Consider the following 19510-nt stretch of genomic DNA (forward strand, 5'->3'; position numbering starts at 1 on the left):
TACTTCACAGATGTAAAAAAGGATCACCTGAGATACTTTCTGGGGGTGGAGAAGCAGGGAAACCTCTTCTCCCTCACCCTAGCTTTACTGAGCTACAATGAACATGCTGTGACACATTTAATTTATATTTGTTGTTCAGTTGCTCAGTCGTGTCCAACTCTCTGCAAGCCCATGGACTGCAGTCTGCCAGGCTTCCCTGTCCTTCACTATCTCCCAGAGTTTGCTCAAACTCATGTCCATCGAGTTGGTGATGCCATTCAACCCTCTCACTTCTATCACCCCCTTCCCCTGCCGTCACTCTTTCCCAGCATCAGGGCTGTTCCCAGTGAGTCAGCCCTTGGCGTCAGGAGGCCAGAGTACCAGAGCCACAGCAACAGTCCTTCCAGTGAGGTCAGGGCTGACTTCCTCTAGGACTGACTGGTGTGAGCTCCTTGCTGTCCAAGGGGCTTTCAAGAGTCTTCTTAATTTATATAGTGGTTGGTTCCTTAATATCATGAGAAATATCTTCAGATAGTGGTGGTTAGATAATTAAAAGTTACAAAAAGAACATATTCAAAGTATTCATGCTAAAAATTTCTCTCTCTGAATTCCTTTCAGATCTTAGTGGATCAAATGGTCTGAAGAACAGGAAATATTATGAAGTCATATCTTTCCAAGTAAAATGCCAGTCACACCAACAATCAACACCTTAAACCAGAAGAGAATAACGTGCAGAAAGGCATGACTTTTTCTGTATATACACAATCAGAAGGTTTGGTCATTAAATAGTTTCAGTAGACCTAAGGATTATTTACTTCTGACTCCACTGATGATAGTCTGAGTCAATTATTTCACCTTCCTAGGAAGCAGTTAACAGGAAGGGAAGACAACTCTGTCACTTTCATCCCTTGCCTGTCAAGCCAGAATAACTTATTCAGCGACATTTTTGTAACCAAAAAAACACTTTGGTTTGATCTTACTGCTTCTTCCAATTGCATCCCATTTCAAGCCCTCCCCCCCAACCCCCACCCTGCCACGCTTCCTAAAGAAGCTGTCCACACTTACTAATCCCATTTCTCTATCCCATTTTCTGCTTATCGGTCTGTTAACTAGCTTCCCACCTAGTCTACTGAAATTATATTCCTCAATAAAATTTTTCTGTTTTGCTCACATAATGAGAAAAGAAGTAAGTTGAAGGGGTCAGCAGAGAATTTAGGTTCAAGACTTCCATTTGACATTCATAAGCTGTGTACATTTAAACATTTCATTTCACATCACTGAGCACTTTCCTCCTCTGTAAACTGAACAGATTAGATGACAATCTCTAGGGTCTCTTCCTCTTCTAAACCTATAGTTTCACGACTAAATTCAATCAGCCTTCATCTTTTTCTCTTTGCTGTATGACACTAATCACCACCTTCACTCCTCTATTATTTGCTCAAAGCTCTTCCATTCATGACTACAGGTATTATCTCTACACTAACATCACCACCAAATTCTCTAACCCCAAATTCTCTATTTCTAAATACACAGTCTCTCCACTTAGCCATTATATCTTCATCAAAGACATAATACACCCAAACTTGTACTTACACCCAAACCAACAAACCACCCTTCAGCTTGCTCCAAATATCCTGTTTCCCTAATAATTCAATTCCTCATTACCCAAAGTCTTGGATTCTATGCGAGTCTGAGTCTTCCTTCTTTCATCTCCTTTTCATTCAATCCTGTAGATCCTTCTTTTTTTTTTTTCATTTATTTTTACTAGTTGGAGGCTAATTACTTTACAATATTGTAGTGGTTTTTGCCATGCACTGACATGAATCAGCCATGGATTTACATGTGTTCCCCATCCCGATCCCCTCTCCCGCCTCCCTCCCCATCCCATCCCTCTGGGTCTTCCCAGTGCACCAGCCCTGAGCACTTGTCTCTGGCATCCAACTTGGGCTGGTGGTCTGTTTCACCCTTTCTTTCTAGACGGCAGATACTCTCCCTTTTAAAATTTCACCACTCATGGCTGGATTACTCTAAAGGCCTACTACTTGTGTTCTCAGTCCTAGTTTGTTCACTTTCCCAACCATCCAACATTCTCTTGCATTGTCCAATATGGCAGCCACTAACTGCAGGTGGCTTTTAAATTAAGTTTAAAATTCAGTTTCTTGTTCACATCAGTTGCAGTTCAAGGCTCAACAGTCACACATGGTAAGTGGCTATTACACTGGACAGCACAGATACATTCCCATCCTCACAGAAAGTTCTATTGGAAGGAGCCGTAATCTTAGACAAAGCTTCTGAGCACACTATTTACATCATGGGTTTTCTTAGTAAATATTTAGTAAGAATATGGGCTGGATTGCTAACACTTAATCAAACCAGTCTGAAATCTTTATCTGGACATCAAAACCTTCTAGGCTTGGCTTCATCAAACATCTTTGTACATTTTCTTTGCCAACACATACTCTGTTCGCCAAACTGTTGTCACTGATCATGTAGGGGATAATGCTCATTATCACATTCATTCTTTCATTCAATAAATAAACCATGTGTGAGACTTACAGATTCCAGGAATACTGCAGAAAAGGAAAAAGACAATAATCTTCTGGCTGACTCTTTGCTTCCTCTTCACTCACTGGCTTTCTACCCATCTATCTTTCAAAGCCCATCTTCTGCAAGCTCTCCTAGCTTATCTTCCCCTCTCAAAGTTCTCAGGGCACTAGTACACAGCCCACATTCGGACACAATTAAGTAAAACTTAGTTTTATATTCTTTCATGCTTTATCATCCCAACTAGAATTCAATCTACTTAAGGAATTTGGCATTTACTACCAAGAGAGGAGCTATTTCTGTGTTAATATGAATTTAACTAAAACAAAAGAGTTATGAAACACTGTAATCTTATTTTATATATCTACTAAGTAGGACAATAACATTTGTTCTATCTAATTCATAGAATCAAACTAAATACGAGTTAATAACTTTGATTTTTCTTGTTGGCAAGAAGAAATCTCTAGGGATTCATTATTTATAAAAAAGCCAAAAAAGAGTAGGCAAAAGGTTACTTTGCTGTTGTTACATTCAAGGGAAATGATGAAACCACTTTTAAAAAGTTACACACTAAGATTTCTGTTCAACAATAAAATACAATGTTCCATGAAATATTACATTCTCAATTCAGGATGGCTTTTTTCCTTCCATTTTTTTCAAAGAAATGATTCATTCATGTTTTCAATAAACAGGAACTAGGCATCTACCATACCCTAGATGCTGAAGATACGTTAATAAAATAGACAAACACTCCCCAGCAGGGAGGGGGAAAGAGAATAAATAAATTAGTAAATTGTACAGTATATTAGTTATTGTACATTAAAGGTAATAAATGGTAGGAATAAAAAATAAAACAAGGCGATATCCTAATTTAATATTTTAGAGTGCTCAGGGAAGGTCTCACTAAGAAGATCTGACAGGACAACACCTAAGGTAAGACCTGAAAGCAACGACCACCTGAGTGATGTGGCCCCCTGGAGGAAGAAGAACCCAGGAGACAGTAGAGCACAATGCAAAGGGGCTGTGGGAGGGGAGTGCTCGGTGTGCCCCAGGAACAGCTAGAGGGCCAGCGTCAAGGAGATCAACCCTGACTGTTCATTGGAGGGACTGATGCTGAAGCGGAAGCTCCAATACTTTGGCCACCTGATGTGAAGAGCTGACTTGTTGGAAAAGACCCTGGTGCTGGGAAAGATTGAAGGCAGGAGGAGAAGGGGACAACAGAGGATGAGATGGCTGGATGGCATCAGTGACTCATGGACACGAGTTTGAGCAGGCTCCAGGAGTTGGTGATGGACAGGGAGGCCTGGCGTGCTGCAGTTCCTGGGGTCGCAAAGAGTTGGACACGACTGAGCAAATGAACTGAACTTGGTGCAGTCAGAGTTAATAAAAAACAGATTGTGTAGGGCCCTAAAGACCACGTACAAGTGAGTGACAGAGGAAAACACTGGAGAGTTTTGATCATATGAATAATATCATCTGGCTTAAGTTTTATTAGGATTATTCTGTCTTTTGTGATAAGGATAAATTCTACTGGGGCAAAAGTAGATGCTAAAAAGACTAGTTAGGAGGTTATTGCAGTAATACAGGTAAAAGAGGGTGTCAGCAGAGAACAGATATTGGTAAATTCTTGATATGTTTACAAGTGAAGTCAAGAGGGCTTGCTGATAAACTGGAAGTGAGAAAGAGGCATCAAAGGTGACTCAAAGATTTTGGGCCTGAAGGGTGGAGGTGTTGTTAACTGTGAAGGAGAAGGGCAAGGGAACCAGGGATGGGAAAGGATACCAGAAGATTAGTGTGGACCTATTACGTCTCAAATGTCTGTTAGACATCCTAATGAAGATATCAAACAAGCAGCTGATTATACGGATCTGGAATTCAAGGAGAAGATCAGGACTGAGATTATATACTTGGGAAGTGTCAACATATAATGGTACTTAACACTGTAAGACTGGATGAAATCGCTAAGAAAACAGTAAACTGGACTGAGCCTAGGCTATAGCTACATAATTAAAAGATCAGGAAAGGAGACTGACTGGTGAGGACCAGTAAGGTGGAAGAGAAACCAAGAGTATGATATCCTGACAGCCAAGTGAAGAGAGTGTTCACTGAGGACAGAGCGACCAGCATGCCACATGTTAAAATCAAGATGAGAACTGAGAACCGAGGACTGGATTTAGCAACACAGAGGTCACACTGGAGGTCTTGGCAAAGCATCAGCAGGGAAGTGACACAAGTGAAATGAACAGGCATGCCGGAGTCAAGGTCTCTGGGTTTCCACGTCCTCAAAGCCATAGGATTAGAGTGGTACTGACACACACAACAGTCTCCCTCACTGCTGACTCCTCCTCTGACTCTCACGGGAACTATTTTTACTTGAGGAGAAGGACTTGGGAAAAAAGGTAGAAGGCATCTGTTGGGAATGTTTGCCATCCTTCCTATGTCTTTTCAGGTGGTTGCTCAATACAATCTGATTATCATGAGCTATGATATGTTATTTCCTTTTTTGTTTGTTGTATTTGAGAATAGACACAGGAAATATGGAAGGTAGTAGTAGACAGTGCTTCCACTTATCAACTACAGCGTGAGTATTCCTGACAACTTCAATGGCAGAAAATGAAGAGTTTAAAAACTCAGCTAATTTAGATGCCAGAAAGGGGAATTCCATTTAGTTTGTCCTTTAAGATAAGCTATTTTATAGTAGCCTTTTGCCCTTTCTCTTAAATTAAAAAATAGGCAAGGTGACTCTGGAAGCCACTAGTATATTCAAACACAAATGTGTTTTTGTGGTTAATACAACAGCTGGGGTAGGTTTATCAAACCAAGAGACAGGTCAAGAATGAAGTATGAGGGCTTTTTCTCAGTTTAGCCCGACAGAGAGATGTCAGCTCCTAAAAGTCTCCATATTATAATATCTAAATACCTAAATGTATTTGTTCACTGAATAACAGAGAAAGGAAGTTTCATTAGGATTCTAGTTTCTAAGTAGTGATGTTTTTATGCAGGAGTCTAAATGACAAAATCTATACAGGAACAACTTCTTGTATCTCCAAAGTACAGGAAAAATGCAGACATAACACAGACAAGTTCCCAATAGTCAGTATAGTTGTAACATTTCTTTTGTGATCACTTTTTCAAAGGATATAGCACTTATGAAAAGTGGGTATCACCACTTGACACCGAGCTTTATTTATAAGGTGAAGAGGGAAGGCCTCTATATTCCAACATGCAACCAAACAAAAAAAGAAGACTGAAAGGCATGTCTTCCTGTATACAAACATGAACAAAATAGACTGACATAAAGTTTACACAAACTTTATTATAAAGTTTACATGATGGGGGTGCGGGGCAGAGTAAGAAAATACAGATGACAATAAATAAACCAGAGGGGAAAAAGCAAAGAAACTCAGAAGGGAAATAAGAAGAGCTGGGGAACAAGTGTGTGTGGGTGCGGCAGAGGGCGTGGGGGGAGTAATTTTGCTGTTTTAAAGAAAATAGTCAAAGCCTTGCTGAAGAGGTGACCTCTGAGCTGAGACTTCAATGATATACAAGAGCAATCCAAGCAGATGTCTGGAGAAATAGGATTACAGACGGCAGGAAGAACAAATTCAAAGGACCCAAGGCTGTGTGTGCATTTGAGAAAACAGCAAGGAAGGGGGTACAGCTCGAGTGGTCTGAGTAAAGGAATAGAGTAGGAGGACGTGAGGTCATTGTTCACCTTTATACACAACCTCCATTTACTAAGTTCCAAGTTCTCTCCGAATCAGAATACACACAGAATTTCTACTCTTTGCCCTACAATTTCTTGAAGACCCAAGGGTTGGGTGTTATCTCATTACAGTGACCAATAACGTCATTTCATAAGATTCGAAACTAAAATAATTACTTACCACTAGACACTGAATAGCTTGGGTCACATTCTCAATTTTCTCCAAAGAGAAAGTGTTCACTGAAACCAACCTTTATGGCTAATCTCCTAAGTCTCAACACACAGACACACACAAAAACACTGCAACCCAGAGAGAATGGGCAATTATACTCAGGTGCTCTGTGCATCATTTCAATGTACATTTCACCAAGTGACTAGAAGACAGGGAAAGAATGTTAGAGAAGTATGTTAAGACTCTGCAGTTAAAATCCCATACGTAATACTAAGTGGAAATATTAAACAACCCACATATATTATCTGGAAGACTGTTTCCTGAATTTACCCCTCTGTTCACTCTATAGATGTTAAGCAATTTAGGATGACAACACTGTTCATTGGTTGGTTGGTTGTTAAGTCACCCAGTCATGTCCGACTCTTTGCAACCTCATAAACTGTAGCCCACCGGGCTCCTCTGGCCACAGGATTCTCCAGGCAAGAATACTGGAGTGGGTTCCCTTCTCCAGACGATCTTACTGACCCAGGGATCAAATCCAGGTCTCCCACATTGCAGGCAGATGCTTTGCCAGCTGAGCCACAAGAGAAGCCCACACTGTTCATTACTTTGGTTAAATTTCCCCACAGAAAATATAAACTAAGCCTCGGATTAGATTTTTAAAGGATGTTCACATTAGAACTCCCCCAAACTAACAGGTATTGAATATGACATAGCTCTCCCTCTTAAAACCATACTTGGTAATCTTGCCTCCTTCCTGGAATATTTTCCTCCTGTCCTCCCTTCATTGACATCAATGATATGCAATGGAAGGGCTTCTCCCGGAGCATGCATCAGAACAGTGATTTATTTTTCAGTTCACCCCCCAAAGTACTACTACTACCTTAATCCTAAGTCACATTCTTACAGTATTAGTATTAATACACTGGGGCTAAATGGGAAGAGACAGTTGAGAACCACTAATCCAAATCCTTTGAAAATGAAAGTTATCGCTCAGTCATGTCCAACTCTTGGCGACCTCGTGGACTGTAGTCTGACAGACTCCTCTGTCCATGGAATTTCCCAGGCAAGAATACTGGAGAGGGTAGCCATTCCCTTCTCCAGGGGATCTTCTCAACCAGGGATCAAATCTGGGTCTCCCACATTGCAGGCAGATTCTTCACTGTGTGAGCTACCAGGGATGCCCTTAAATCCTTTAGGTCCAGCTAAAATCTCACTTCCTCTGTGGGGATTCCCAAGCCCACCTCAGGTTCAAGGGAAGAATTAGTCTGTAAAAATAAAAAGCTTATTTTAGTTTTTTACCTTTCTTACACTCCCCACCCTAGTTACGATGAACTTTTCCTTAAGAGGAGAGGGTTTTATCCAAGAAAAAGGACTTGAATTCCAACACACCATCATAAGAAGATAAATCTGTTGCGTATAAGGTAAATTTCCATTATAAGAAATGTCTGTTACCACAGAGAAATTTTAAATTTTCTTCTGACAAGAAGAGGTAGAGGAAATGTTTATCATCTCAGCGCTCAGACTCTAACAAGTGTAATTCTCTTGCTATTTTCAAATCTGAATTATCCAGAGTCGGCTAGCATCTAAACTCTAAGCCTATCCATTAAAGTCATAAACTTATTTATTTACTTTAGCTAAGAATAACTGTATAAAATTAGATCTTTCCTGGTATACAACTAGATATTTTTTCTGGCATTTGCGATCTAAAGTCATTTTTCTTGGGACTATAATCTAGCTCACAAAGAGATCACATAATTTTACATCTCTCAGGGATCCCAGATAACACTTTTCAGATGAGGAAAAAGCTTCAGAGAGGTCGAATTACTTGTCTAAAGTCACACAGCCAGTCACAGCTCACTTAACTTCAGTGAGATATACTTTTGGGATAAATTTTATCAAATGAAAATGAAAGCTATGAAATGTTTATTCTTATGTTACCTTTGGATTTTAGACACTGCTGGCTTTAACATGGATTCTTCTCAAACACTAAACTTTTAATACACACAAAGCAATCTGCTTCTTACAAAACACCAGCTGAAAACAGACTGAAATTTAATAGCAATTTCCTGCGCTACCGTAAACCGAGTTCAACCTGCACTCTTCTTCTTCAGCATGTTTTGCGGTAGGAGTGTTACAGGTCCATGTACACAGCAGAGGTTAGCCTCGCCAACCCCAGGGTGTCCAAAAGGGCAAATCCTTTTAATTTTCTCATGTAAGCCAAATCAAGAGTATTTTAGTAAGTATTACATACAACTTCTATATACAGCTATAACAAGTAAAATGTCTTCTTGCCTTTATATACCATTCCCCAAATGGTATATAAATAGTATGGTTTTTAGAATAGTATGGTTAACTTACTCCAAACAGGTTCACCTAAAAAAATTTTAAAGGGTTAGCAACCCTGTATTACAAACTTCTGTGTTACATGAAAAAGCTATCTTCAATCTGAGAATAACATGGATGGGTGGGATAAAGTTCCAAGCCCAGAAGAATATCACCTTTCAACCATTAACCTTTAAGTAAACTATTGGCAATGGTTTTCACTGAAGAATAATGAACTTGAAATTTAATTCTACATTTTGATCTTTAAATACATTTAACTCAGACTATTATTTAAGAAAGTGTATATACATGGTAAATAATTTTTAAAAACCAAGTCTCCTTCCCACCCCTAACCCAAGTTTCCCAGGTCCTCTTCTCAGAGGCAATCACTGTTAACCTATTCAAAGATAGAGGGGTCTACGTGTACCAAAAAAAGGGCGTGTGTGTATGTGTGCCTATTTGAAAATATAGTTTTAAAGAACCATCACTTCTTTTCAAATACACTTACAGAATGACAGAATAACGAAAACACTATAATCGTAAACTCTTTAATATAGTGCTTCACAGTTTTCCAAGTGCTTTCAAGGATATCAGCTTATTGATTTTCAAAACTAACAGCTCTTGGTAAACATGTTCGAACTTCAAAGAATCTAATCGAGTCATTTAATACAGCCATCTCACTTAGGAAAATGATATTCAAGGCAACACCAAATGAAAGTTGTGTACTTAAAAAACAAAAAAGCAACACACTCCCAAGGAGATTTTACTATCTTCTCTTGGTAACATATTCCAGTCTCTCAGATCTACAGCCAATAACTTGTTATTTTTAAAATTTAAACTGGCATCAACATCATGAAAACATTTCAGAATTATAGAATACACGTATTTTTTAATTAGTTTCTCTACTTCAGCCTATTATTGACAATATATTTGAACAGGAAAGCCATGCTCTATTCCTTATCTATTCCCACAACATCCACAATATATGGAACTGATTTGACAAGGGTCTCGTTTCACGTAACAGTAGAGCAGCATCCATCAGTCTTCTTATTTTGGTTATGTAATGTATCAGAACGATCTTATAATGCTGATGATACTACTACCTTATTTAAGCCTCCTAAAAGTGGGTTAACAATTAACAGGAAGATATAACATTTAACTGACAGCAAAATACAAAAATAAACCATTATATTTCCAAGTATGAAATGAGTTGATGTCTGAAGTAACTTAGAGAAAATTCAATTTTAAAAGCATGAAAAAGAGATGTACACATTTCCATTACTTAAAAGCATCCATCTGGTACTGACTCCCACACCTATACAAAAAATACTACACTTTGCTGTACTGATATAGTGTTTATCCTTCAGTTCAGTCGCTCAGTCATGTCTGACTCTTTGCGACCCCATGGACTGCAGCCTGCCAGGCCTCCCTGTCCATCACCAACTCCTGGAGTTTACTCAAACTCATGCCCACTGAGTCGGTGATGTCATCCAACCATCTCATCCTCTGTCATCCCCTTCTCTTCCCACCTTCAATCTTTAGAAGGGTTCAAAATATTTTCTTTCTAATTGTGGTAAACATACATAAAATTTACCACTGAAGCCGTCAAAATACTTTTATAAGATCTTAATTAATTTACTTAAAATGGAAATAAGAATCCCTATTTCTTATACATTCATAGAATGATTAAATCAATCATGTGCATTATCAGAGGTCATAAACCCAAAGAAAGCAGACAGAAATTGAAAGGAAACTATGTTTGAGAATATAACAGTTTTTTATTAAGAATTCAGATTATGATCAACACTTCTCTAAATATTAAGTTTCTTAAGCTGGTACCAAACTGACACCAAATAACAGGGCAGTCTCAAATGTAGGAAGGGCAAGAATAAAATGCTTAGACAAAAATACTTTCATGTGCTCTACAAGTCTGAATTAAATAACTTCAATAAATAAGTCAACGGACGAACGAGGGGGGGATAAAAAGTCCCATGTCTCCTATTTCTCAGTCATTAATCTCTTCACAGGGCAACCCAGAATTTACTGGTATTATTTTTATATTCTATGTTTTTCACCATATGAAAAATTTTAATATAGCCAAAGAAAGATCTCCAACTGAGTAGGAAAGAAATGTGGTATGAATGAAAAAGAATCAAATCATCTTTGATGTGCTATTATTTTAATTATCTTTTATATAGAAAGTACATTCTGTGTGGCTTTACTTGTCCTAAAGAAAGTAAGCCTCCCGTGTAAATGTGAAAACAAACATGAACCCCAAACAAAGTTCAAGCTATTATCTTAGAATAAACAATATCCTGCATTTTAGAAAGATCAGAACATATACATTCACATTTTCTTATATATACACAAAGGGTGGAAGGCTAAACAAGAAACTGGTTACCTATGGAAGCAGGGATTTGAAAGAGTTGCAAAGACATGGAAGCAAGAGTTCACAATTATATAATTTTTATTTATGAATCACAGAAATGATTATCATTAAAAAATAAAAGTATATTATTCTTACTGAAACAATCTGAAAGCTATTTTCTCAAAGCCTCCTCAGTATTTATCATACCTTCTAAAAAACTAAAGTTCCTGAAAAAGAAGGGAAAGACTGATTTTCTATTACCCATGTAAAAGGTTGGGTGGGGTGGGTCGGGGGGGACAACAACAGAGCCAGAATGAGTTAAAATAAGACTTTCTGAATGTTTAATTCATTGTATTAACATTATTAAACATTATTATAGAAACTCAATAGTAAAAAAAATTAAAAAAAAAGAAACTCAATAGTAAATTCTCCTTAATAGACATTTTCAAAAAGGCAAATAGTTTATAACATTTCGTTGTAAGTACATGCAGTTAAGCTTCAATTACATTTAATATGGCTTTATTAAATCAACTATTTTACTCAAATCGATAAGTTTCTCTGGCCAAATAACATAACTTTGTAGAAGACACTTACCAAGTTTGACTGATAAACTCAAACCCTTTCGAACATTAATTTCAGCCCTATGGGGCTGCTCCAAAGAAATTACCTAAGTTATTTACTATGCTGTTTTCTGTATACATGGAGAGAGATCTCAGACCACGAAAGGAGACCAATCAATACACCAGAAATTTAGGAGGCAGGTAGCGTGGGGAAACAGAATGCGCTTGGAGTTAGACCTAAGTTGAACCTGACACTCTATCTCTGGCTGATCCTGGGAAAAGGAATTTCTCTGAACCTGTTTCTTAAATGGCAAAATGAAGTTGGTATCATCTAAGATGAAGTATCATTAAGAGAATTAAATGTAATGTCCAAATTAGCAAGTTTCAGACTATTTTGGCTGGCTCATGAAGAGGACTTAGGGGAGGAAGAAAAAAGCTTTCCTTAGCATTTTTGAAGTCACATGTGAGAAAACTCTAAAGGAAGAAAATAATCTAAAATGGCAAGGGAAAGGAACTAAGGCGGCAAAGAAAAAGAACTTTTCTGAGGCAGGTAACTGGGATCTGGTCAAAGAGGACAACTGAGCATGTCTCTTTTTAATGAAGATTTTTACTTCTTCTATTTAACTTACTCCCTCCTTTTTTACTTAGTTCAGATGTCAATATCCATTAGCTTGGAGGAATCAAGTTAATATTCTAGGGCAAACATGCAGTGTAAGTAAACATGACTATCAAAGGTAAAAAGCATCTAAATTAGATACTGGGCTTGAAATCACTGCAAACATGTATAAATATTTTCTTTCAATAAATTCCCAACAAAATTTAAAGATGAGCATCTGAGTATTTCTTCTTGTCAAGATAGGAAATTGCTTTTTAAAATGAGATTATTTTAAAACAAAGCTATATTTGTGGAAGATTATTCCTTATTGGAAAAAACATTTGTTCCTAAAGTTGGAATCATATGAAACTACCATTGTTCAACTGTTTTTGACCTGCAAATAGCCAATTTCACTTTGAGTGTTCAATGTGTGCTAGAAATACCATGTACTGGGGGTACAACAGGGCCTCTGTTTTCAGGTAATGTGGGTTTAGCCAAAAAGACAGAATAGAGGCACAGTGCATTCACTGTAGTTTAAAAAAAAAGTTTTTTTGACATAGCCTTTCAGTTTCTCCTCCAATTTCAGGGCCATACAGACTGAAACAATTAAGAATATTATTTTTTCAATTCAGTATTGCATTTTTTCAATTCATTACTATGTTAAGAACTCTTGATAGAAAACAAAATTCCTTCGATTTGGTCTTGACCATCCAGTTTAGGACCCAGAAACCATGTTAAAATGGAAAGGGATGTTAGAATAAAGAACTGAAAGAGGTTACCTCTTGTATAATTTGTATATATTTTCTAGTATATAATTTGTACCTTTTATTTCTTCATGTTATGGAGAAGATGTGCTCCTAGCTCTCCTAAGAACATTTTGTTTCCCCTATAATTCATGGTCAAGAGTACAGTACAGAGTGAAAGGAATATTGAAAGTTCACAAAATAATTGGGAGAGAAACAATGATGGCAAAATACCTAGAGAGCAGTTTTTTCCTAATTAGAAACTTATCACCTAGTTCTCAATTGTTTAAAAAACTCTTATGCAGAAATGTCAGTGCTCTGACAATTTACACATCTTCTGCTTTTTAGCTGTACTATATATCTGAAAACATGTGGTTCTGGAAGTTCGCATGAAGGAGAAACAAAAATGACTCTTTTTGTTGTTAGGGAGAAATGTTGAGGCTTCCCAATTTCCTCACTCTCATCACACATACACCTGGAATGAGGACAAGGGAAGCAAGGAAAATTTATTCTATAATAATACTCCGAAAAAGTCCTTGTTCAGTTTGGAGATCCAAGAAAAAAGATGACTTTTGACAAAGGGATGGGGGTGAGAGCCTTGCTCATTTCTGCTTGAATGCACACATCTTACACTGAGGTCACCTGTGAGGAACTAAAGGTTTCCCCTTAAAATAGTAATGCTTGTCAGGATCTAACAATTCTGACTAACCACTAAGGAAGTGTAGAATACCTACTGGTTTACTATTTGCTTCAGCTTTTGTCTGGACAGAGGAGCCTGGCAGGCTATAGTGCATAGGGTCGCACGAAGTCAGACAGGGCTGAAGTGACTTAGCATGCATGCACGAAGAGAATGAACTCTGACACAAATCCAGCCACCCAACCGCTACATTTTTCAAAAAGAGCTTTTAAAACAATGGTTTTTGAAATAAGCTCAACTCTTAGCACACCTCTCTCCTCACTAGTCTCTGCACTGACTTAAGACAGCTCCGTGAATGGGTGAGCAGAGGGCTGCCCACTGCCAAGGCTGATGCATAAAATCAGCAGCCCCTCTTCTCAGAGCGCTTTGCTTTTTTTTTTTTAATTTTCAATTTGATTTTCTCGGATTAAAATAAGTTTTCCCCCAAAGCTGCACACATGAAATGTGTTTTGCCAGCACAACTCTGTAAAAATTGATTCCTGAGCCTTCCGGTGACTGCCTGTCACCTGCTCCTTAAATGAAGGAGTATGTGAGTTTCTTAATACCACCACTCACGGTAACATCGTCATGATGGTCACACTTATCAAACTATTTTCTGGGAGCTTTCCCCAGGTTAATATTAATTTTTGTACAAAAGCACTGAGTCCACAGACCAATAAGGTTTTCTCATTTTGGTCAAGAGCGGCTACATGAATTGCTAATTAAACATGGGCACTTTTTACCCACTATTCTCTCTTTCCCCGCATACACTCTGGAAACCCTAAGTGAGAAGCGGACTACAACTTCCTCCAGATTCACAAATGACAGCTCCCCTTTCGGGGGAACAAAATCTGGGGGTCCCAGTGCAGTCAGCCTTCAACCTTTGTGTCTGTCTGAGGAAAGAACAAAAGGCAGCGCTTCCTCCCCCAGCCCCTCCTCGGGCTCGGAGGAGGCAGGCTTGACAGAAGAACCGCTGGAGAACAAGGATACCACGCCGGAGCCGGCGCGAACTCCCCTCCACACGCGCACCAGTTACCCCAGCTACCCACCTTGGATAGCTGCCTCCTGAGGCTGAAGCGCTGAACCATGGTCACCCTGCGGACTCTTCACACAAAGCGACCCGCCAAGGGAAGGGCTTTTTCCGAGGCCGCTTCTTGCAAAAGTCGGTGGCAAAACATCTTGCAGGCTAGCACGGGAGCCGGAGGAACGCGCCCGGGAGGCTCAGCAAACTTGGAAGCCCTTCATTGTTCTAGGGGAGACAGGGCAGAGCCCACGTCGGAGGGGGAGGGCGGGATCCCGGCTCGGCGAGCTCCAGCACTTCCTGTGAGTCAGCCGAGAGGGGTCCGGGCAGAAGGACCACCCCTTCCCTCCCCTTCCCTTCCCACCAGATCGCCGGCCGGCCGGCCAGGGCAGCCGCCCGCCGCGAGCCACCTGAGAGCCGGGGACAACCTGGCCCTCGAGCGGGAGGGGGAGCGGCGCGCTGGGGTCGGCAGGCACCGCTCTGCCGGCAGGGGCCGGGTGGCCGCGCCGGCTCCTCCCCCGGGGCCTCCCAGGGGCGGGGGTCCACGGCCCCGACAGCAGCCCCTGCTCAGGCTCCACCGCAGGTCGTCGGCGGGGCGAAACCCTGGGGGACGAGCCCCGCTCGGAGGAGAGGAGGAGAGGAGGAGTCTCCTCCCCGGCGGCTCGGCAGGCAGCCGTCCGGCTTTGTCTAAGCGATGGGCCAAGCCTTTCCTCTTACTCACGGGGAGGGGCCCGGGGCAGGAATGTCAGGTGCGGGGCGACTTCAGCTTCGTCACGAAGTTAAAGCAACCTAAGCTGTCTCCTGGGATGCTCGCCCTCTCTCATTAGGACAAGGTAGTAACTTTAATAACACGTCTACATACACACAAAAGGAACAACTCCGGCTGAATTAATGAAGGTAGAAAGATATGAAAAAATGGCAATGGTGAGGGCAGTGTCAAACATAAAAAAAAAATACATATGTATTTTGCTGTCATTTACTGATCTCTTCCTGTCTATTGGATTCTGCTTCCAGACGGCCGATGGAAGGATACAGCGTCATTTGAATGAAACTCTCCACACCATATGCTCCTCTGCAAATTTTTCATTACTTCTGAATGAATTTCATAGCTGACCAAGGCAGGATTTGGAGGCATATATTAACTTTTCCCTGAGCCTGTGGCTCTCAATTCCGTGTCACACATGACACCTGTCAGGCTACATGAAGCCTTTGCGAAATGAACCCACTACGTGCGGTTACTGTGTTGAGCATGTCACATCTATCACCCACTGACTTCTCAAACAACTCTGTGAAATAGGTACTAAAATCCAACTGTGACAAGTAAAGCAGGGGTATTCTCTCTAAAAATCTCAATATTATTATGAGTAAACCATATAGTGTTTCTAAATTTCTTCTTCAAATGAGAAAAATGAAAAACAAGTCTGAAAAGATCTTCATGCATTGGATATTCTCAACGGTGCCTGTATCACACACCACTGTTTCTACTTATCAGCAAATATGATGAAATATGAAGTTTTTAAAAATTCATCTAAAATATGACACACACATTTCAGAGTACCTTAGAAAGAGTAGAAAAGACATACCAAATCAAAAAAATATCAGGCTGCGAAGGCTCTAACAAATTTCTCTAACCAAAATGCATACATAAAAAGTTTATTCTACAAACTTTGAATAGAAAAGGATTGCACATATTTAAATAAACTTTTTTTGTGAAACTCCAAAGTTTAAAAAAAGACTATTAGATCAACAGCTCTGATTGAGAGTGAAGCCTTCTTCGTATCTAAGTTCAGAGTATGCAATGCAACCTAATATTTAAACTAACTGATTGAAATTTAATTCCAACTGGAAAGTAGGCTGACAAAGAACTTGAGTTCTGTGTGTTTTGTTTTTAAAAGGTAAGAGTACCATTACCTCCACTTTTCTCCTACAAAGAGAGAAACCAAGTATTCAGCAAACTTCTCCAGGGAAAGCAGAATTAATCCCAAACACGGATTGAACCCACACTCCTGGCAGTGAAAGCACGGACTTCTAACCACTGGACTGCCAGGGAATTCCCAAGATACAGTATCATTAAACATGAGGTGCTTCTGATAAAAGCAACTAGAATCCCAGATCACTGCTGTAAGATTCTTGCTAACCCCACCTCCACAAAAAATACAAAGAGTAAACAGGAAAAAGAACTAGAAAAAAATGTCAAAAGTCTACAAACTTAAGTACAAATTAAATATCAATCATAACTGAACAAGGTATACATCCTCAAAGTGCCAGACACACATGTGCTAAGTCACTTCAGTGGTGTCCAACTCTGCAACCCTATGGACTCTAGCCCGCCAGCTGCTCTGTTCATGGGATTCTCCAGGCAAGAATACTGGAGTGGGTTGCTGTGCCCTCCTCCAGGGCATCTTCCTGACCCAGGGATTGAACCTGCATCTCTTGTGTTTCCTGCATTGGCAGGTAGGTTCTTTACTACTAGGCCAGCTGGGAAGCCCATAAGACTTAAAAAGGATGATGTCTCCATTCTAGGAGGAACCTACTTATTTTTTACCTATTAAAATAAAGATAAATCTCTAATTGTTTAAAATGCAATAAAGCCTATTAAATATAACTTGAATGCATGACTGCAATTCATTCCTTGATAAAATGATAAAAAAAAAACAACAACCCTGAAAAGATCCTCAATAAATTGAGCTGTTAGGGGAAAGAGTAGAATCTCTAAATTTGATGTATTTTGAGGAGTCTCACAGCTTTGTGGATGAAAGTAGAAGACCAAGATCAAAAGCATTAGAACTGGGAATAGAACCCAAAATACTCAGATTTCACAACACCACTCTTCCCATTACATCATGCTTCCTCCTATTTTTAGCAATTTAGAATGCACTTTACAAAGAACACCACAGAAGATACCTAGTAAACTTTTGTTGCAAACTTATAATTACTCTATTTTAAAATTTGAACCTTTATACTTTGCTATGAGGGAGTCTCCCTACAGCCTGGCGCACTTAGAGTAATATGCTTATAGTTCCTCCCCTTATCTTGCTGGCGTCCAGTCCTGTAACAGAGTTCTATTAAATAAATCTTATTGTTCAAACATTATTGTGGGCTTTAACCAGCTTCCTGTGATAACCCAGTAGAAGTAATTGCACAGTGCCAGCTACCAGTCAGTCCATAAGACTGTAAGACAGGCTTTCATTACGCAGCACTGTGTCACTGCAGAAAGCCCCTCTCCTTCAGGCCAAACAAGCATTAACGACACCAGACACTCGTACAGAAGGAAACACTCCCTTTACTGAGGAGGTTCACAACCCAGTGCGGAAACACAAAACTTAAACAAGTGTCATTAATGCGGCAGGGGCTATAATACAGGGACAGTGGGGGCACAAAGGAGGGGAGAGATGAACCTTCCGGGGGACAGAGAAACTCGGGAAGTAGGAGTCTTTCAGGGTGGGTAGAAATTCTGCAAGTGGACAAGAAAGAGGAAGGGCGTTCCAGGCAGTAGAAAAAACATAAGTTAAAAACACAGAGGGGCAAATCAAGCAGTAAGTAAAATTCAGTTTTTCCAAACTAACAACGCACTGTGTTTTAAGTTGTAATATTTTCCACAATATTTTCTCTTTATGGAATGGAATGGGGATTATAACAAAATTCATGTATTCTTTCGTTCTAAATTGCATGTCTGTTAACTATTTTGCTATAAACTGCCCAAATGGGGATAGCCCATCATTAACAAATAATAATCTGACAGGTTCTCTCTTTATACAAGTTATGATTGTTTTAGCTATTGTTTGCCTCTAAAGCAAGGAGAGAGAAAAATCTATTTGCAAAAAGTTTAGTAAATAACATCTTCAGTAGCTGGATTTCCTATGGCAGTTCAGGCCCCTTGAATGATATTTCTGTCTTGCAGAAAGAAATTTCTTTTGGGAATCCCAAAATAGATAACAATACAAAAACCATATTTTATCTACCTAAGAGCTGATTAAGTACCTTATGGAGTTATGTGCAAAGGTTCCAGCCACTGTCAATACAAACAACCCTGAAAGTAGTATACGTTATTCAGTAGTAAGATGTTAACCGATACTGATGACAAAAATAATTTTCAACACCTAATCATATTTAATACCATAACTAACTCCTTGTGACAGCTGATTTAAAGAGCAGCCAACCATGCCAAATTAACACTTATTTTCATGAACTGGACATGGCTCTTTTAAATATGCTAAAGTAAGGTTGCCTCATTTTACATCAGCAATGTTTGAGGATCTGTGATTATTTTTCCCTGTAAAACCCATGCCGTGTGTCACCTGCAGTGAATACATGCAAGGGAGAGGGAGGAAAGCAGAGGGAGAAGAGAGGGGGAGGAAGACTACAGTGCACCTGCTAAGTCCCAAACAACAACGTGACTGTTGTTGGCTGTTTTACTAAGAACACCCAGCAAGATTATGTATTTGAAATATTTAAACGCTATAAAATCACGTTCTTAGAACAGTTTACAAGGTGTTTCCTGTGCTGATCCCCACTTTCTCTCTCCAGACATCTCACATTCCTTTCAGCCTAGCTCCCAAGCTCCGCTTACACTTCTGTTCCTTCAGGAAAGCCTCCTCTGTCAACCCTCCACGACCCGTGTCTCCACCCTGCTGTTTCTTCCTCACACACTGTCACTTCCTTGTCTGTATCCCCTTCATCAAAACATAGGTATCTTAGGGCAAGGGACTCTGGCACCTCCTAGGCCAAATATTTATTAAATATCAATGTTTACTGAATGAATGACTTAAAAATATAAGTCAATGCTTAATGGCTCTATAAAACTTCAAAAGTTTCTAAGAC

General features: G+C 39.6%; 1 protein-coding gene across 14 annotated transcripts in view; it reads right to left on the reverse strand.

Moving 5' to 3' along the window:
- The window catches only part of TMCC1 (transmembrane and coiled-coil domain family 1), a 152347-nt gene that overhangs the window by 63785 nt on the left and 69052 nt on the right, over positions 1-19510 (reverse strand). The window contains exon 2 of one of the 14 annotated variants that reach the window (XM_043443524.1): positions 14718-14917. The exons of the other annotated variants lie outside the window; for them this stretch is intronic. Within the exon in view, the coding sequence (XP_043299459.1) occupies positions 14718-14756 (39 nt within the window). The 5' untranslated portion in view covers positions 14757-14917. The remainder of the gene's footprint in view (positions 1-14717; positions 14918-19510) is intronic. 14 annotated transcript variants of the gene reach the window in all.

The sequence above is a fragment of the Cervus canadensis genome, chromosome 22 (assembly GCF_019320065.1).
Source record: "Cervus canadensis isolate Bull #8, Minnesota chromosome 22, ASM1932006v1, whole genome shotgun sequence".
Taxonomy (NCBI): domain Eukaryota; kingdom Metazoa; phylum Chordata; class Mammalia; order Artiodactyla; family Cervidae; genus Cervus; species Cervus canadensis.